General features: G+C 45.1%; 1 protein-coding gene across 1 annotated transcript; it reads right to left on the bottom strand.

The window, feature by feature from the left end:
- Positions 1 to 2,816: 2,816 nt before the first annotated feature.
- Positions 2,817 to 21,245, bottom strand: LOC306783845 (caveolae-associated protein 2-like). The gene is made up of 2 exons (XM_079277663.1): positions 20,517 to 21,245; positions 2,817 to 6,226 (listed from the first exon to the last, which is right to left on the bottom strand). Exons 1-2 carry the CDS (start codon positions 21,063 to 21,065, stop codon positions 5,342 to 5,344), a joined length of 1,434 nt encoding a protein of 477 aa, XP_079133789.1. The 5' UTR covers positions 21,066 to 21,245; the 3' UTR covers positions 2,817 to 5,341.
- Between the last annotated feature and the right edge of the window lie 380 nt (positions 21,246 to 21,625).

Genomic DNA, 21,625 nt, shown 5'->3' with positions numbered 1-21,625 from the left:
GAATTCCAGCAGTAGTGATATTTGTTGTAGTAGTAGAAGTATTATTCGCAGTATAAGTATGAGTAGCATTTGAATAAGTACTAGTTGTAGCAGTAGTGATATTTGTAGTAGCAGTAGAAGTTGTCGTCGAAGTATTTGTAATTAGAAGAAGTAGTAGAAGTAGTCGTATCAGCAGTCGAACTAATAGCTGTAGTAGTATTAGTACTGGTTATTAGTACTGGTAGTAGCAGGAATAGCAGTGTTAGCAGTTGTGGTATCAGTAATAATAGTAGTGGTAGTGGTAGTAATAGCAGTAGTAGTAGTAATAATATTTATGGTAGCAGTAATAGCAGTAGCAGGAGTAGTAATAGTAGCAACAGCAAAAGTTGTAGTAGTAGTGGTAATACTAGAAATATTAGCAGTAGTAGTAGTTGTCGCAGTATTAGTAAGAGCATTCATTATTTCAACAAAAAAGCCTAATTTTGAGCGAAACGTTGAAATACAGTTAATCCATGAGGCTTTTATTTTGAAAGGGTGGGACTGGGTGGGGGAGGGAGGGGGAGAGGAGACATAATCATCATGTTTGACACATAAACAGAGGTTATTAAATGACAGGCTTCATCACAAGCAGTTCAGTTAGAATTCACTCTCTGGGGCTTTTATTTTGAACTGGGGTGTGGGGGGTGGGGGAGAAGGGGAGAGGAGACAGAATCATAATGTTAGATAAACACAAACCGGTTATTAAATGACAGGCTCATCACAAGCATTTCAGTTAGGATTCATTCTGTGGGGCTTTTATTTTAAAATGGCGTGTGTGTGTGTGGGGGGGGAAGGAGGGGGGAAAGACCTCTAAAGATCCCTAAGACCTGAATGACTGTATGAGAGACACAGAGAGATAGAGGAAGAGGAGTGTATGTGCGCATGTGTCTGTGAGTCTGTGTGTTTATCAACATCACTAATTGGCACAATTGCGAACACCTGTGTGCCTGAAGCCATTTCATGGAGATAAAACAGGGAAACACCTCTCAAACTCCCATAACTATAAAACTCCCATAACCGTATATCCTATTGCTCCGATATTAATAATTGAGATGGAGGATGACTTGAGAAACAGATCTTGTAAAAATTGTGTCTGTAGTGTAAAAAATGTGGCTTAACTGGCGATCTAGAAATGGGGTACCGTGTTCTGTGGAAGATGTTTTTGAAGCAAAATTTAACATTGGTCTCTATGGAGCAGAAAGTTGGTTTTCCTCTCAATTAACGGCTTCTGTGTCAAATGTGGAAATCTTTGGGATTCCACAGTAATTTTTCTATGACAAGGACAAGATTAGCTACTTCTACATCCAGAAATGAAGAGTGAAGATTGTGGACACAGTGGCAAAATACAAATGTTTTTTTCACAAGAATCTCAAGCTGCTCTTCACTCTAGCGGTGACATCACGCACTCTAAGCTGCGCAATACACACCCATTATAAAGTCAGAAAAGGGCTGAAAAATCACAAAAGTTAAATTGCTGCAGTTCAAAAAGTTTACAAGATATCAAAAATATCTGAAAAAATAGATATCTGAATCATGTGGCAATAGTTAAGGGTTTTCTCAACATTGTAAAGACATGGTGTCTGTAGCTGAAAGTATGAGGAAGTTGAAGGATTTGAAAGTTGAAGAAGTTTAAGAGGATTTGAAAATATTCTCCATAGAGATCCCATTGAAAATAAAAAGCTTAATAATTCAAAAAGTTTAAAGGTTAGAAATATGAAAAGTCATAGCACCCCTCTGGTGAAAGAGCTGAACATTTTAATAGTTGAACAGTTTCTGTAGCTTAAAAAATGAAGGACGAGAAGCGGTGCGACGGAAGAAATAGAAGAAGTTGAATAAAGATAAATAAAGAATTGTTGGAATGCTTAACAGCATTCCAACAATAAAGATTCGAAGAACAATAGTTGGAATGCTTAACAGCATTCCAACAATAAATGAGCAGCACATTGACAGAACTGTCAATAGTTTTCCTAGGGACTACTTCCTCTGTAGAAAGCTCCTCCTATGTGTTGTGAGCATTATTCTGAGTCACAGGAGACGCTGTTTCTAGTTAGAAAGTATTAAGTTATGTAAAGGTTATTTTGTAATTTGGGTGACGCAAACCTTTGTTGTGGCTCTGACCCAAACACCTATCTTATCTTGATTTTCCACAAACTGTTATGTAAATAGGGGTTGAGCAATCGAACCGCTCCCTCCACTGAGATGAATCCTCTACTACCCTATTACCTACACTTAACTGTGAATTAGTTATTTCAAACTTGTAGCAGCCTAAGCAACAGCAAGCGTGACCATCTTTCCTCGGGCACTACAGGTCAAAAATTCAAGTCATGACACCAATGATCCACAGAACATTAACTATTATACAATTTATGTGAACTGTGTGACTCATGTTAATCATCTCCTTTTACCTTGAGGACTGCAAATAAAAGACCACAGGCCATATTTGAATGTTATAAAATCTTTATTGACGTATAAAATACTAAATTCTGAACGGAAATGCCTGCATGTTTACAAGATGCTTGAAACAAGTGGCAGGAGGTGTTCATTGAAACACTCAAGTGGCGGGGAATCTTCTGCTGTGAAGGAAACGTCTTTGGTTGAAGTGGGTAACTAAATTAACAGACTTTAAAGTAAGAACTCTGTAAGAACAAAGATGGTGTTAAACACGATATCACTACCGAAACAATTACTGGAAATATCGGGTTTTTGAGCTTCAACAAAAAACAGCGCTCACATATAATCCAGATGACATAGTCTAATTTCAAGACAAATAAAAAGTGACTTTTACACACACACACAAATCTAGGAATTGCATATTTATCATTGGAGAGACAAAGATACCACCAAAGTAACACACGACTAAGCAGGAAATACCTCAAAGCCAGTCACATTTGAACCTCTACAGTACAAAGAATGCACACATAAGCCTAGTGTTCAATCCCTTTTCAGTAAAATGATTCATACAGAGCGGAATTTATTCAGAATGACAAAGTAAAAATAAACACGGATAACAAGTTCTTTCAGATCATTCACGTCTATTTATTTATTTTCTCCTTACAGATCCCATTGAGCAAACTGGCAGGTTAATGGTAACGCATGAAGCACATACAGTGAAAGGCTTTAAGTTAAGCAATAGTTTAAACGATGTATGCTATGACATGTGCACTACTTTTCTCCTGTGTTTATTAGACCTCAATGAAGTGTGACTTTAGTTATTTATTCATTTTGCATAGTTAGTTCCAAAAGGTCGAAAGGCATTTCAGACTCTCACAACTTTACATACGTTTACATTTTACCCCGAACCCCACGGCAACTTTATCATCCTTTACAACAACTGAAGTCCAACACCCACACGTGACCCTTTTTCCACTACAAGCTTATGCCCAGGAGCCTCCACGGGGGAGGGGGGGATGAGACACACACACACACACACACACACACACCTGTGGCTTCACAGAGCGTCTCCCTCACGTCTCAACAAGGAGGCCGAGAGCATGAAAAATGGGCTGAGCGGGAGTCATCCGTCAAAGCTAGGACTGCCGTCCTCTGCCTTTATCCACTTCTGTGACCTCTCTAGCGCCGGATCCGTGGCACCTGGTACCACTTGCCAAATTATATTTAGGGAGTCCGGGCCTGTAGCTAAGGCTGGCGTAGCGCTAACGGTGTGCAACAAGATAGGAAAAGGGCACTTTTTTTAAAAACGTGAGGTTGATTGTGAATGAATTTGCACGTCCTTCTAACTTAAACGTTCTCAGCTTTTATGACGTCGGTATCAACCCATGACTGTGCCCCAGGAAGTGTTAGCGGCAAAGAATTCCTCAGAAGAGGAAAAACATTTACAAATCACTCTTATCTACAAAAACAATCCATCCCTTCAGGACTGCAGTTACTCATTCCAGTAAGTCATGCAAGGTAAAAGGCACTGTAGAAGTGTGTGTGTGTCTAGGGGGGGAGGGGATTTAGCGATGGTGCCCTGGCAAATGTATAAGATATGTCTGTCTTAAACATATGAATCTGAGTAAACATTTCACCATGCAAGTCATGGATTGCCTGAAAAGGAAAAAAAAAAAGACGACTAACAAAACACCAAAGTATCATATAGTAACTCAAAACAAATTCACAGGAACATCCACTGTATAAAGTACACACGCTCGAGGCATTATCGTAAAGTTACCGTTTTATGGGGTTTAAGCTGTAAATACCTAGGGAGGAGTGTGCCTCGCATAGAGAAAAAATAAAAATAATTCCATACATAAACATACAAATTTGCCCTGCAGAGAAGACAAAGGGCTGTCGAAGGGGCATTTAATATGTCAGTATTAAAAAGCTGCAGGGTTCTTTGTGTAATTTGTCTCGGCATACAGAGTAGCTTGTCCGAGCACAAACATGTTAACTGCTATTTGTTTATCTTGTAATTAGTGGGATTCGCAAGAACATTTAGACCCTTTTAAATGCCATTCATTCTAATTGTCTGCTCCTGGAGGTTACTGAACAAACACGGATTACGAAAACATTTTAGTATTCATTGATGTACCACATGTAACTCATGTGGTATTTTAGACATGTCCCTATGGAAGTATTAAACCACTTGTCGAGCGCGGGTGAAGGACAGGAGACGAGACGTCGCCGCGCTGACGACCGAAGCATGGCCACCTGTTAGTTGAGACCTTTTCTTTCAGCGTTGGTCCAAAAGAATTTAGTAAACAACCTCTAGTTCACTACAAAACACCCCTGGTGCCTTTTCACTGAATACCCTGAACCTCCCCCATTCCGACTCGAGCACCACCTGGCAACACACTGCCTCAACGGGCAGTGGGTAGTACCACTGTTGCCAAAGATTTACAATTTTTTCACACACAAAGAGCGAATAGGCTGTTTGTCAGTGTGGAAGAAAGCTCCAGAGGCAGACAAACACAGCAGTAGGGATGATAGCTGGCCCAGCGCCCTGGAGATGTGCCGCTATTGAGGATAAGGCCACCGGTTGATGGGAGTTACGGTACATTGGTGTAATGGTGCTTTCTTTGGACAGCCCTGCTAACAGGGTTTAGGCTGCACGTGCACTCGATTCTGATACACGGTGAGGTCTAGCTGTTAACCCAGTAGCTTTTACAGTGCGTGTCAAGGTCTGCGGACCAAGCTGGTGATGATCAAAAGGTCGGGGTTGCAGGAATGGGTCCGAGGGTGGACTATGCTTCTGGTGTATGTGGGGGTTTATGGCAAGAACAATGGAGGGAGGATTTGTGCCTGCTGGGTGTTTACGAATGTAGAAATTTGAGCAAGAAAAGAACGAATGGGGAAACTACAATTGCTGCTCACTAAAATCATATTAAGACACTTGTGCTACAGTAATTGTTGCTGTGGGAATCTGGACAGCTGCTGCGGTCTCAACCGGGCTTTTGTGCTTCTCCACTTCTTCCTCATCCTCCTCCTCCTCCTCCTCATAAAGCTCTGGAACTGCCAGGTCTGCAGGGCGATCGCCATTCATCTCGCACTCGATGCTCGGTGCCTCTCCGTTGATTGGCAGCTCGGCCTTCATGCTCTCTGGGGTGGAGGGACTCCGCATCTCCTGGATCTTCTCCACAACTCCCTCCTGGGTATATTCCTCGGTATCCAAGGGTATCTTTCCATCGAAGCTTTCCAGAGCAGGAATCTCCACGTGGGCTTCTTCCCCGGGTGAGCCCAGGTGTTGCGTGGAGGCCTCCCCGCCTCTTTCCTTCTTGATGTTGAAGGTCATGGGGTTTACCTTGAAAGAGGAGGACTTGGCGGTCGGGCTCTTGGGATGGTTCGGGGTGAGGCTCTTCCGGATTTTCTCGCGCTGCTCCGGCGGCACGATCTTGGTGGTGATCTGGGTCACCTTCTTCTCGATGCTGTGACGCGAGAAGGCCTTCTTGAGGCTGTCGACCTTCTTCAGGCTGTTGCGCTTGAACTTCTCGGCCCTCCTCTCGAATGCGTGGGACGTGCCCGGACTGATCGAGTCCTCGCCCTCGCACATCTCGTACTCCTCGTGGTGGACAGTGAGATCGTCGTCGTCGTCAGAGGACAGGCTGATGGTGTGGAGACCCTCCTCGTGAGCACGGCTGCCGGCCACGGAGCCGGCCACGGAGCCGGCCACGGACGGACCAGGGAGGATGGATTCTGCATCGTACTGGCTCGGTTGCGGGGTCTTGAGGGAGTCCTTGACGAACACACTGGAGGGGATCTCATTGTCTTCCTGTTGAGAAACAGAGGGAAAGAAACACGACAGGTTTTTGGATCAGTTACGAATAGGCATCATTCCTTTAACCAGGAATTTTACAATTACCTTGTTTGAATTGGTTATGGTCAGGATTAGACTTTAGGCTTCAATGGATTTCTTGACTGTTATGATCAAAGTCGAGATCTTTAAGGTGTACTTTCACCCACATACCCCCTTAAACACGTGTGTGTGTGTGTGTGTGTGTGTGTGTGTGTGTGTGTGTGTGTGTGTGTGTGTGTGTATGTATATATCTCTGGCTAGGGCTGGGCGATAAATCGATTTAATCGATTAATTCGAATGTGTGCTTTAAGGCGATGTGTTTTATTGAAAATCGAGAAAATCGCCCCCACCCCTTTTTCCCGTAGTAGAGTGCGCGCGCATTGTTTACAAACTAAAACAATGGCGGCCAGCAGCTTCACTGCTGCCGCCGCCACCTCACAAAAACAACCCAGCATTTTGGAGACATTCACCAACTGTACTCCGCATGAGAAGAAGAGTGCCCGGTGGAAAGCCATCACGGATGCAGTCGCGATGTATATCGCAAAAGATATGGTGCCCATATACACCGTGGAAAAGCCGGGGTTTATTCACCGTCTCAAAGCTTTGGACCCCAGGTACGTGCTACCAAGCCGTAAACATTTTTCTGACGTTGCCTTGCCTCGGCTGTACAATAGTACACGCCAAAGGATCTCTGCGGAGCTGGAGGGGATGTCATTCTACTCCGCAACAACTGACAGGTGGTCCAGCAGGTTGACCCAGACACCGATCCACTTGACTGGTGGAAGCGTCACCAACTTAACTTTCCAAGGCTAAGTACTTTAGCAAAGAAATACCTCTCTGTGCCAGCTACAAGTGCCCCCTCTGAGAGGCTTTTCAGTGTGTGGGGGGGCATTGTTACATGCCACCGTGCATGCCTGAAGCCAGAGGTAGTAGACAGGCTTGTCTTCCTGGCAAAAAATATTTAGAAAAAACATGCACTACTGTTTAATACTGTTGGTTATGTTGTGAATGCACTTGATTTTGTTTACATGCACTTATTTACTGTGCAAAATATGTTATGTTGATGTTAGATCAGATGTTGCACTTTTGAAAATGTGAATGTTAAAGGGTCATATACATTTTATTTCATGCTGTGTTTGTATCAGTGTATTCAGTTAGAAAAGCTTACTGTAAAAAGTTACATTTGCACAGTTGTTTACAATGGAAGGCTACTATTTAATGCCATTTAATGTTATGTTTAATTTAATTTTATATTTAAATGATTCAGGCAAACAAAAGAGTGACCAAATACTTTTTGTATACTACAGGCACCTTTCTACAATGTTCAGGTTTTGTTTGCACTTTATTTTTATCAACCTACTTGGGAAAATCATCACAAAATAAAAGAAAAAATTGTTTTCAACAGCTTCTGTCATCTGCAAAAAATTTTGGGGGAAAAAAATCGATTTAAATCGTGAATCGGATTTTTTGTAAAAAAATCGGAGATTTTTTTTTTAGGCCATATCGCCCAGCCCTATCTCTGGCCATGGTTTGGCGATTCTAAATGGCTGTCTGCTTTTAATACAACAGCAGGGGTAGTCAGCATGGAGCCCCGCGAGTGCCTGGTCGCCCGCAGGGAGTAAATGGGTCACCCGCAGGGCACGTTGTAAAAAAGCATTCGTCACTGTTATAGTTCGGTCTAGCGCTGCCACGCCTTTGGTGTTTGTTTTCTGCTCACCAAGAGTTGAACAATGTCCAAGTGATGTCCAATGCTACGCTTGTCACTGTCACTTCTTATTCATCATCTAATCCCAGTGGAGGCGGGGCAAGACAAATACCACAAAGACCAACCGCCACACGCTACATGTAGCCTGTGAGTGCTGAGCAGCAACGTTATTAATAAGGATTGTGAGGCATCAGTAAACACAAACAGACTAATACTCATTATTTAAAACTAATTTAAATTATTCAGGAAGATTATATCAAACGAGTTGCCCTCCATATCACCCTCCATCCTTCAAGTAGCTCTCGGTCTCAAAAAGGTCAGTGACCTCTGACCCAGAGGGAGAGAGGGTGGGTGGGCCCGCCTCCTGAGGACCGAGGAGACCAGCCTCTGCATGCCTCCCCGTGCTTCTCCTGAAGACATCTGAGGAATTCCACCTGTTTCTCTGCAGGAGCCAATCTTTTTTTTACGTCTCTCTCTGCCTTTAACCCCCCCCCCCCCCGCCCCGACCCTCCCCCCAATTCCCATCCATGAACACAGAGCAGTAAGGCCAATATCCACCGTTTTAATTTGTTTCTCCCCAGTTTCTTCTTCCTCCCTCTTACTTGCTGCCCATTCATCTGTGCACGATCACCCACAATCACACACAGTCGCATACACAATGTTCCACTCCATTGGGGATTTATGAGATAGAGTCCCCCCCCCCCTCCCGTTCACACCCAGTTGTGCAGTCGTGAGTGGAGAGTGAAGGTGCAGCTTCAGTGGTTGACACAGTCCACTACACATCTGAAATGCTCAGAGAGAAAAGCCCTCTCAATGACATCATGTGGAAGTACCACCTGTGGCTACTTGGTTTTGAGTTGACTAAATACAGCACGGCGTACGTTTTCATGTTCAGGTACGCAACATGCCGATGTATGCAGTTTCGATAAAGTCATTTTCCTGAATGGGATAGCGTTACAGTAGCATCGGAACACAGGTGTTGCATTGCACCAGGTGCCACATTGCACACGACTTTGAATTCAAACTATCCGGATATGTCCACAACAAGGACCGGTGTCACCACCAGTACATGTTGGAACGACATACTTATAACAATACATAACAATAGTTGTCTCTGTACAACCGTGCTTGTGAGAATGAGTCTGCATTAAAGTATGAGTGCATTTCAAAGAATGCATGGCATCGCAGCTCTTTGGACATCATAGCTGTGCTTTAAGTGCTCACTAGGTTGTTGGAGTTGTGAGCAATGCATCTTTCCTGGGGTGTTATTAGCACATACTTAAGTACTGGGCCGACCAGCTGGTCTAGAGGAGTCCTGCCTCCTGTCTGTTCTTCACTCGACACTCAATGGGGAGTTTTTGCTTAAAAAGGACTGTGCTACCTGCAATCTGTCTTTAGCCCATTCAAGCCAATTTAGACACGCAGTTATTTGCTCATATCCTATAGTACTGGAATTGAGACTGACATCAAAACTATGATGTTAAGTGAAGTACTCCCACAATATTGTTGTTATAGTGTCAAACACTATAATTGCACAAGATTTATCCATCACAAGATCGTATCAAGGTGTGCTTCATTCTGAATTTTTGCACCACTTTCTTCAATTCACTGACTGCATCTGCTCCGTCCATCGGAGGCCTGCTGTTTTACCCCAGTGTCATCAACAGCAGTCCACAGCGCTCAAGCTCTTCAGAGGTGGAAAGCCATGCAGAACCCCCCCCCCCCCCCCTTTATTAGACCACTTTGCAAACACCCGATACCTCTCGCCTTGATCTCAAACATGCAGCCATGATTCACAGTTCGGGTGTGTGCCGAGCACGTTAGGTATCCCAGTCAATGCTAGTAAATCTATCAGGGCCCCGTTTACAATGAATATGTGCTCTTTAAAAACATACAGCACGATGTATAGCACAGTAGGAGTGTACTGGCCCTTTACTGGTATCATTTCTAAATGATCCCAAATTATCGGTCTGATGTTCCTCCCCATGGGTAACACTTGTAAAACATCAAGGAACTGCCTTTCTGTCTGTGTGTGTGTGTCGACAGTTAGTGAGTTTTTATTTACCGCCAACAACTGGGGGTATGTCATCATCCCAAAAAAGAAAAAGCTGGGACTTGTGATGAACTGCAGGTTTGTAACTTGAAATCCCCAAAAGACAAAGGTAGCCCCTTAGAGAACAGCTCTGGTTACCACTGCGTGTTTGGTTTAACTGCGATTCCTTCCCTTTCAGTTTGGTTCTCTGCAGCTCCCTCCTGCCGTATCTAAATGAGCAGGATCCGGATGCCCCCATTTTGCCGTTGGTCTGACGCCGCGCCACACCCAGAGAGAACTGTGTGGATCTCAACGTGTTCAAGCAGAATCAAATCAGAGAGCCAGGAACTATGTGGGTGACATGCCCTTGCATGAAGTTAGAAATGGCTTAAGGGTTAAAAACACACAGAATCTGACCGGTCAGGATTAGAATATGCCAATATGGCCTCTCCTGACCCTCGGTGGAACATTCACTGATGATAAACACTAATCTTCCCTAATTGTTGGGGGGGGGGGGGGGGGGTTAAGGTTTCTGAAGATTCAATCGTGACTCCTCTGCTCCAGTCTGGGCACGCCGTAGACTTTCTGACTTGGCTCAAACATGTTTGATATAATCTCTGATAATCACTGTGAGTACTGCAGAGTGTAGGAGGCAACGGCTGAAACTCAAACGCCCTCCAATGAAAACCCAGCTCTCCTTCCACATACTGTGCTGTATCAGTGCAGCTGTAATGGTTGATTTACTCGTGGTGATAAATACAACCGATGCCTCACATGTCAATGTTAAATTGACGAGTGCTTATACTAATCATGCAGCAAGAGTCTCCATTGTTCATCACCAACTTATTTCCCCCCCAAAGTTGACTTAATCCGGCTTTTTTTCTTCGTCTTTTATTTGCTCTAACTGGTAAAAAAAAGTGAAAGATGACAGTGAATTAAACTACATTCGGAGGAAACCCCCCCAAAAAAACAAAGTTAATTTAGTGTGACAGCCAGTTTACTGGACGGTAAAGCGCACACTCTTCACAGATATTTTCGAAGGCCCACGTAATGGCGTTCAAGATCTCATTTAACAGTTGCGTGGTAGAACTGCCATCTAATTGCAAGTCCTGCAAGGTGTTACTAAGCCAAGGCTCGTGTAAGCCGGTCTCCTGATCAGGGCGGGGCGGAGTGGCCACTGATTGAAGGAGCTCAGACGGGCTCACGTTACCCGGTGAGCGACTGTTTATACCATGTGTGTAATGATACCCTCTACTGTTTCTCTTGCATCTGTCCTCTTGCCTTTGTTTATGTGCATGTGTGTGCATCTGCAACTAATGACAGACCCGTCCGCCTCAGCTGTGTACTTCGTATTTGGTGCTAATTAACTAACTTTAGCACGCTATTACAGATGGTGAACATGCTACACATTATACCTCCTAAACAGCAGATAAAGAAATGCAACTGGAAGTTGCGACAGACAGTCAGTTGTTATTGTATTAAATTTGTATCGTACAATTGAAGAAAAAAAATTCTCATGCTTTTATTTTGTAGTCAAAACACGCGAAAGAGGAAGTGATTCTATGGGTAACTGTTGCTGCCATGACCGAGATCTATTTCAGCATTCAGCATCTGATTGGGGGGGCCCAGCATTGTTTCTCCAGCGTTGTTGCAGCATGTGACCCAGGCGGCAAACTCCGTTTTTGCCGAGTGAAGCCGATACGGAAGTGTCTTAAAACTTGCATTCTCTCTCCTGACCAGCAGGGGCCGACTCCCCCAGTTCCAAAAAGAAGTCCCATCTTCTCACTTGATTTATTACCTCAGTAAACATTGTAAACATGAGTTTATGGTCTCAATCACAAGTTCCAAGTCTTCTTCAATACAGCATAATGTTCATTTAGTACAACATGGTCCAGTTTAGAGTCAAATAGACCATAAAGTGGAGTGTTTTAGGGCGGGCTTACTGTGATTGACAAGTCTTCTGCCGCTACCAGAGCCTGGTAGCATTCGTTCATTAGTTGCAAAACAGCCAAGATGGCGACGGCCGTAATCCAAGATGGCGACGGCCAAAACTCGAGGCTTCAAAACAGACCAATGGGTGACGTCACGACAACTACGTCCACTTCTCATATACAGTCTATGTCACCGGAGAAAAACTAAATCGCTTATATGTAAAACGTCATCGTTGTGCAGACAGTATGCAACACAAAAAGCACCATCACCTGTCTAAATGGCCCGTTTAAACACTTTTATCATATTTCAGTTCCACCGTCATTTGTACTAAAGTAAGCAAGTTGAACAGGTGTGCTTTCGCCCCTCAGATGATAAATGGAGGTTTTCTAAATCCCAACAGCCCGGGTTAGGACAGGACAGGTGTGTTGGCACAGTGAGTCAGGTGCCTCCGGCTCAGGTGGGCCGCGCCAAAGAGAGGTCACACGTCCACACACACACACACACACACACACACACACACACACACACACACACACACACACACACACACACACACACACAGCCCCTGCAATTATTTTGTTTCAGAATTTGAAAGACAGGAGGCTTAGTTTGCAAAAACAGGCAGAAAAAGAGGTTGAATATGTTTAAGATGCTTCATATTGATTGAGGGACTTTTTTTGTACAGCACATTTCAAACAAAAGGCCCCCCCTCGCTCTTATTTGTCCATCCTCCCCATCTGTAATACAACCTACCTTCATTCAAGATGCCCAACACAACCTAGTCCCAGCACCCTCTCACACGCTCAAATGCACACACCTTCAGTTATTCAGTGTCTACCTGAAACACTTGTGATTGTGCAGATTTCCTCGGTATGTTTTCATTGCATCCTTCCCATTAGGGTGCAGTGAGATGTTTTACAGTTAACCCCAGCTTGTTGCGTAACGAAGCCCCACACACACACACTGAAATGTGTACGGCGAGCCATCTGTGGACAGAGGAAGGAAGGAGGAAAGGAAGGAAAGGAAATGGAATTGTGCTTTTTGACATGGGAGTGGGTAACATGATAACCTACCAAAGTACAGAACACGGTGCATTGGCATCTATACGCTGCCTTGCACTTTCAAATTGTACAATCAAATCGAACTGTTACGATCTTAGCCCAACACCATAACAAGTGTGCTCAAATTGTGATTCAAAGTATCATAAATCAGCCACTTCATGCCAATACTGATTCATGCCTCTTGGCCCATTACCCATAAAGCTTTGCATAACAAGCTATGACATTCTTTCCCATGCACACCCCTCCCGTATCTGCCTCACTGAAAGAGAAAAAAAAGAAAAGAAACGCTTGCGTAATCACACAGCACAATAACCAATTCAGGAGCGATGTCATGCTGACGTGACGGCAGAACGGAGATCGTGGCAAACGAGAGAGGTGCCGATTATTCCCCATGACACAAACGATGATGCACGTCTGCTCACTCAGCCCGTAATTTACAGCAGAGCAGTCTTTGCACTTCGCAGCATGACGCGCTTCATGTTCTGCTCTCCAGTTCTCAAAATTACATTTCAGACACAGCACGGTGTTCATTTTAATAACCACATGGTTTTGCTGGCGCTCCTCGCCGCTTACTGGACACCAACTACACCACACCGCTAAACCGGCACTCTCCCGCGTGTGTGACACGTCTTCAGCCGTGTCACCGAGACACATTCCTGCACTTTGACGGTTCTCGTCGCTCCTGTTTTCGCTCCTTGGACGGGTTAATCTCCTTTAGCTCAAACCTCCCAACACCCCTCTTTGCACATTGTTTCAGCACAATCCCCAATCTGTGCGTATCAGAATCATTGTTTGATAAGGGCTGCGTGGAGACACCACAAGCATTTTTTTTTGGATAAGGCTGCCACCAATTGTGAAAATGTTTACCCCGGACGGAGGTCAAAGGGCGTAGAGAGTCCGCAGAGAAGCCCGGAAGTCGTCGTGTTATCTCAACACATGTTGTATTTAAAAATGGCCAGAGAAATAAGGACACCGGGATCCAGCATGGCTATTGTTTTCCCTTTTCCTGCCATGGACGCTGTGGCCTTGGCCAGCGGATTGGATCACGGACGCCGAGGTTTGAAAAGTCAAGAAGGAGTGGACACATTGATGGGGAGAGAAAATAAGGGCGGTGACATGAAGAGTCAAAAGAGGATAGTTTCATGTTTTTTTTTGATTGTTTCATAGGACCTTGAGCTTCTTTGGCAGAATACCAGCGTGAAAACAACCTCCCGGCAGTTTTGTTAACTCTATTCATTCAGTGAGTCGACCCCTGCATCTATTGTGTGATGCTGTGTGAGCATGAAAGCGACAAAGCTCAAAAGAATCCACAGTGAAAAAGAGCATGCGAGTGCAAGTGAGCTTAATGTCATTACCTAATCAATGCCTGCGGCGTCACAAGAAACATGCTAAATATGTGCTCTTGGCCGTTCCGAAGCAAAGAGAGTGCAATGCATCATGGGATACGCTGGGAGGCTGAACTATCTTAAGAGCTGCCACCTTTATTTACCTTTGTATACACTGGTTGGTTTTATCGTCTCCATTACTTCGCATATTCTTTGGTAGCAAAACAGCTTTTAGTTCGTGGCAAATGAAAAGGACATAAAAGCCGACATGATTAAAAGAACAAGTTGAACAGTCAGTCTGTTCGTGGGGGCTCGTCCAGGATTTGTAACACCGTCAGCACTTTTCTGTGTCAATGAAGCTGTTACAACTAGTCTTCCACTGCAGGAATCTGCTTTGCCTTTGCCTCACAGACTGAAACAGTTGAGGAGACTTGTCAAACCTGAATGTGACGTCACGCCAAAGAGCAACCACTTTAGGTAATGCTTCCCAATCCACATGCATGTCTTTCGCCCATACTTGCTCAAGTAGAATCTCTTATCCAAACTCACTCTTTTCGTCTTATCATTAATCGACAAACAGAGCAAATTTGGTATTTTTCCTTCTGCCCATCATTTATTTATCTCTCTTTTACACTTCTCTGCTCTTTATTTAATGCTTAAAATCTCACTGACAACTTGTAGATTGTGATATTTCTGACTAGAATATTCTCTTTAAACTTCAGGCTTGTATATGTAGTCCTCATAGTATCACACAAGATTCGTACCGTAACACAATAAGCCAGTCCAAGTGAGCCACCATGCACAATACCAGAGCCCTGAATCTGTGGGCTGTGCTTTCTCTACTGTCTGCCATGAAAAAGGTCTATTACAATCTCATTTCCTTCCATTTTGACTGAGATATTCTAGAACAACACTGGGATATTCGGACTATTGTTCACCATCGATGTCATTTACACTCGACAAGTAGCTAGCTGAGAGCTACTTGTCTAAACAAAGCTGTGATAACAATCAAGCTACGTTGTTTGTTTAAAAGGTGCATTCACGCAACTATAAAGCCTCCGCCACAGTTTTTGTATTCAGTACGAGTAGAATTGGAAAAGGATACACTGTGGTTAAACAAACAGCCAGATATGATCAAGAGGTATTGACTGACCATTATTAGCTTCAATAGCTAGCTAGGCCCTGTCCTCACAGTGAGGCTGCAGAGTTCACACACCCTCCAACTCTGAACAACCACCCACAATGTAGGCTAACGCTGGCTAATGTTAGAGGACACAACATGTAAATGAGACTACTTTTGAAACCACTGGCATGAGCATTTCTTGACGTTTTGTGGAAGCTAGCTGCCTCCCACCTCCAGCGCAAAGCTAACACGTCTCGTGAAGGTCTCTGCACTTAGCGCACCGGCACAAATTTAAGCTACGTTGCATGTGGATGTTTCTGCTTTTTTCGGTCAGAGCAAGTGATGCAGTGTATCAAGCGAGGGTTATTGAAAGTTACGTGGTACAAAAGTTACGTGGTATAACGACGAGGTTAACAAGCGAGAAAGTCCACGAAGGGTGGTGTGGTTGGTCTGTGGCTCAAGAAAACACAGAAGTTTCACCCACAAGACAGGCTTTTCGTGTCAAAGTACTCATTGACTCTACGTTTTTTAAGTAAAGTTGTTGCGCTTGTTACATAAGAAATGTCCGCTAAGGGCGGTTGGTGTTTACTTTAGTTAGTTACATTGTTATTTGAGTTTTTTTCAAACTTTAACAGAGAAGTTTTGATGCCCAATCCAAACCAATCATTTCACAATGTTAACCACTTGTCATTGTGTGTTTCTGTAAGCTTGAGGCTGATATTAGCGAATTTGTGAAACCTTTTTTTTTTTTGTACACAAACGTTGAGATTCAATGTATCCCGTGGTTTGCGCAAACATACAATCCCAACATTGTTTCTGGCCACTGGGTAGCATAACTGTAACGCAGGCCTACTGGTTATATAATCAGCAAATGAAAAAGACAGTGTCACATAGTATTTCTTAATGTAACCGTGGCATTATTTAATGTTTCTGGACAGTGGTGGCAATAGCTGTAAAATCACAGTTACTTTGAGTCAACTACTCTTATTACTTGAAACCTCTCAGTGGGTTAAAGCGCCGTACAATGTGGGCCCAGAATGTTTGAATGCAGTGAAAGAGCTGCTTTAGGCTACAAGCTGGTGCTATATATCACCTGGTGGGCGCGCACACACACACACACACACACACACACACACACACACACACACACACACACGCACACGCACACGCACACGCACACGCACACAACTGAGCTGTAGCCTGAAGCCAGCGGCCTGCTCCAACCTGTGGGAATGGATAGGATTTTATAACGGAAGATTCTGCACTGAACACACGCAATAAGTGCACTGTACTTAAGTTTAACTCTTAACTACTTCTTTAAGGTTTCTTTCGTTGCAAAGCTTCTCTTGTGTCACATTGGATTTGTATGCACAAGATGGGATCGGTCAGAGCCGACTTATTTATTCTGCCATTATTAAGCTTTGTTTACCTTCAGAGTTATGAGCTTCGAGTCACTCTGCTTAAAAAGGTAAGGGCTTGGGGCGAGGCCGGGAACAGAACTACCAGTTTGTCCTCCATCTCAGGGTATGAGTGTGGGCAAACAGCTTTTACTTCCTGCTGCTGAAAGCTGAGATTAAGTCACAACCTTTGGTCAAGTGTCGATGTACATAAGCGCTGTGACGATGGGCAGCAAAGCAAACACAAAAAGTGTGACAATGACAATGAGTGTAGTGAAGCCAATCACTCAAAAACGATGAGTCACGACGTGAACGTTTCACAATCGAGGAATTTATTTCAACTTACAGACGCAGAAGACACGGGAAGCACGTTGCAGTCGTTGTGTTTACTTTGGCCGGCGTAGTGCGTTTCTCTTCTCTTGCATATGCGATATGAATGTTCTTTGATAGTGTGCGAGAGCTCCGCCTGTTGTCACTCCCTGCCAGTCTGCGATTAATGATCCCAAAAACACACACAATCCCCACACAAACTCTTCCCAGCCCACCTCGCTGCTCCACTTCCAGCAAAACTCTGAACGGAGGGGGGGGGCGGGAGGGACGAACGCAATTCTCACAACGTTCAAAATCAATTTGCCACTGTGGCGGACTTGTTTGTTGTGATGAAATTCCCCTGTGGAATAAACACAGATGGGGAGATTGGAATCTACTCAGAAATAAAAATGACTTCAGTCGCAGGAAATGATATTCCAAATATGCCACTTATTTTGCGTAGCGTGCCACGCCGATGCAATTAAGATAAGTTGTAAGATCCCCAGGGCTGCTGATCGTTGATATTTAAAAAAATAAAACTCAGGTAATGAGGCTTTGGAATTAATCTGTGTGACAAGTAGTAGAACGAGAAAATACCCGCAAAACGTTTTACCTTTCCAAACGGTAATCACCAAAACAATTTCTACTGACTGGAACCTCAGACGGCTGGGAATTGTGTATGTGTGTGTGTGTGTGTGTGCGTGTTCAAGAGACAAGGCCCGGAGAGGGGAGGGCCATGCGGGGACAGGAAAAGCACTGGTGCACAAAAAACAAACAAACAAGGGCCAAGCATTGGTAATTAAGTCCTCATTAGTCCTTGTTATGTACAGGAACGCAGCGGAGCAACAGACAGCGCCGCCATTTGTGACTGACCGCGGCCAAATCCTGGAGCGGGTGCAGACCCCTGTTCCCTCCCTCCAACAGCGTGCGTTTACCCATAAACCCTCTGTGTTTCCACCTCAGCTGGCACGTACAGGGTGATGAGTGTTCTGGATACATTTTTTGTAGGGCGGGGAGGAGGGGGAGGGCCTCTCGGCCAATGGCTACAGGGCCGGTAGGGAGAGTTTGGCTCTTGGGTGTGCAGCAAACGTGCGTTAGGTGATCTTAGGGAATCAGGACAGGTGGCTGGTCACATGCAAGCTGGAGTTTGTGCGAAAGATAAAGTAGTAGTGGGAGGGAGCAATGCGAGGAGTGAAATTCAAACAAACTAAAAAGATATTCGACAAGAAAATTAGAGCACAGTACCAGATGGAGAAAATCCAGAATGAAAAATACACACAAAAAAAAAAAGAGATGAGATTAGGTGAGGTAGAAAGCGATGGACACAGAAAAGAGTCAACACGAGCTCAGGGAGGTGCAGGAACAAGGGCTGAACAGTTCTTTTATTTCCCGCTCCCCCTCGGGCGTGCCAAGTCTCATTTACCAGCTCTGTAACTGCATACACCTGACCCAACACACCAGCCAACATCCAATGGCACGCACACACATGCTGTCCACACACACACACACACACACACCTGGCCCCACTACACCCATCTGCCAACGCGCCACTTTTGAGTTGGACTCATAAAAACTGAAGCAGAAGTCAGGACTTAAGTTTTGCATGGCATTCCTCATGTATTAAGTACACTTTAAAGCAGTCTGAAACATGCTCTCATAATATTAATGAAATAGATAAAGTACAAAACACCTAACGTGACAAATCCAAAGGACTCGTGGGATTTGACGATGCATTGGAAACAGGCACTCTCACTATCTCTAAAGCAGGAGGAACACTCCCTTCTAGCACATGAAAACCGACTGATTCAATCGAATCGATCCGCACTGCCTCGCCCACCTCATTGCAGAGTGAGGTCTTGGCACCTGTTGCGTTTGAACAACAGAGCCTCAGTACCTGGGAAACCAGATAACAACAGTGGTTAAGAGCTCTCGGCGGCTCTGGCTGTGTCAACAATGGCTCCTCTTTTGCTGCCCGGGTACACACATGCTCAGACGCACCCACCCACCCACACACATAGACACCCACACGCGGAATCACGACAAATCATGCACTCAACCATGCACAAAGCATACTTGGAGACCATATCTACATCTCTTCTTTTTTTGGAAGGGGGGGGGGGGGGGGGGGTTGATGGGTTAATTTGAAATGCATCCGTCAAATACAACTGCTTTCATCCTGCACGGTAACCACATGATAATCATGCTGTGCGTCAAGAATGCAGGTTGAAGTGATCTCCGACAACCAGTCTTTGTGGAGATAAGTGAGTCGTTTCCTGGGTGATTCAGGAGGGTTATTGCTTCTTTTTTTTGTGCCAGTGTAGAGTTTTTGCCCTCACAGGTGTGACGTGGCAGGTGAAGTGGTAAATCCATCCAAAAGCCATCTGTCTGTCTGAATTATGACTGGGGGGTGTAAACAGATCTAGACAAAGTCAGTGTCTGAGCCCTCCTCCATTATTCTCTGTAGCTCCATTCCCAGACACACCCTTCTTCTTCTCACACACACACACACACACACACACACACACACACACACACACACACACACACACACACACACACACACACACACACACACACACACACACACACACACACACACACACACACACACACACACACCATTAATGAACTGAGTTCTACAGGTCGACTTAGTCCTGTTCAACGAGTTTCGGGTGTTCAAAATGTAATGAAGTGCTGCTCGCTTACAGCACATCACGTGTCAGTGCCAAGCAGGAACACATCCGACACACCCACTGCTGCAGTCAAATCTGAACGCAAATATGACTTTTACACACACACACAGTCGAATGAGGCTAATGGAAATACGTCCTTTGAAAAAAAGATTCATAACATGCCTAACACGTGAAGAGGTAGTCCGGTCATTTAGTATTGCATTTTATAAAGTCGGGGGACTCGCCAGAGACGCATTAAAACGAGAATGGTCACAATTGAAAGAGCAGAAGCCTCGTGTGTGCCAAGCTCCAAAAGACTGGATCATACATTTCCCATCATGCATCTCTTACATTAGATGCTAGCAAGTTGGCCCCCACACCTGCTGTTTGTATCTTAGACCTCTATTAGCTACAATTACTACGCTGGAGCTGAGACAACCCCAATGACATCACCGGGGTTACTTTTTTCAGGCTATTCTTTTGGACTTTTGGAGAACTAGATGAGACTATGTGCTACTGTTAACTGCTGAGTAGTGCTCCTTCTGACGAGTAAACTGAACCTAAATCAGTGGAGTGCCCCTTTAATTTTCCAACACTTTAATACAACTTTATTGTATGTATTTGGACTGTAATAAGCTACTAAAGACTCTTTGTGACATTCAGTGCCACTATGCTTTTGTTTCTCTCTTCCCATCACCATGTTCCCTCACCTGGAAGATGAGCACTTTAAAGTGGTTCCTCTTCAGCAGGTGGCTGTGGTTCGCCTCAAGCTTCTTCACCTGGACCGCCTGCTTATCCATGCGGTTCCTCACGTCCTTCAGGTGCCCGCTCACTTTGCGGGAGTGCTCGAGCAGCTTGGTGACGCTGTTGGAGGTGCCGATGTGGGTCTTGGACAGGCGGGTCACGTCCCCCTGCACGACCCGCACGGCGCCCTCCAGGTCGGCCTGCCGCTGCTCCATCCGCTGCTGGTTGTCCTGCACCGCCTCCAGCATGTTCACCAGCTTGTCCAGCAGCGCCACTACGGTGATGGCGCTCACCTGGCCGCCGACCGGGCTGCCCGGCGCCACCGTCGCGGTCGGGCTGGTCGGTATTTTCAAGCCTAGTCGGGAGAGAGTGCCGGTCGGGTTCGGGGAGGACGGGGCGGAGGACGGGGTGAAGCTCGGGGTGAGGAGCACCGTGTTTTCGGGCTGCTGCTGCTGCGGGATGGTGTGGGTGCTGCCGGAGACGCTGGGCTCGGCGTGGGACGCGTCGTCTTCCATGGTTCACAGGTGCTCAAATGTCCCGCTTTAAAATTGGGGGGTAATTCACCTTAACACGGAGCACTTTAGCGATAGTTTTACTCTCTCGTGACGCAGCTGCGACTTGGTCCAGCTGAGAACTGAAGGCGGGGTGATGTTACCTTTCGGAGTTAATTCGGCGTCCACGCCCCTTTTCTGTCTGTCCCTCTGCCCGCGCGCTCACACACACACGCTGTGAACTTTCAAAAACACCTCCCCTGCAAGCCAAAGGGAGGGGCGTGGGTGCCACGGGATCGGCGCAGGCCTAGCCCTGTTGACAGAATAGAGGTAGGGTTGGTGTGTGTGTGTGTTTTTCTTGTATGCTGGCTTGCTTTGTGTTTTCGTGTGACTGCCAACCATTTCACTTTGTGCATGCCTGGCTGCATTTCCATAAATATGTGTGGAGGCCAGTTTTGTTTACTGCACTCGCTGGTGTGTGTTTTTGTATTGTCTCCCACCAAATTGGTCTGGACTGCATTGTAATCGAGTGGTGTGGATGGTGGTGGTGTGTGTGTGTTCTTGTTTGCGTGCTATGAAACAAC

The sequence above is a fragment of the Melanostigma gelatinosum genome, assembly GCF_949748355.1.
Source record: "Melanostigma gelatinosum genome assembly, chromosome: 10".
Classification (NCBI taxonomy): domain Eukaryota; kingdom Metazoa; phylum Chordata; class Actinopteri; order Perciformes; family Zoarcidae; genus Melanostigma; species Melanostigma gelatinosum.
This window is presented reverse-complemented; position numbering and strand designations above follow the sequence as displayed.

What these genes read in the sequence shown, in the direction of transcription:
- LOC306783845 (XM_079277663.1), bottom strand. Translation starts at nt 21,065, where the DNA reads ATGGAAGACGACGCGTCCCACGCCGAGCCCAGCGTCTCCGGCAGCACC. An exon ending in TTAAAGTGCTCATCTTCCAG is followed by an intron (nt 6,227 to 20,516) that starts GTGAGGGAACAT and finishes GTTTCTCAACAG; the next exon opens with GAAGACAATGAGATCCCCTC.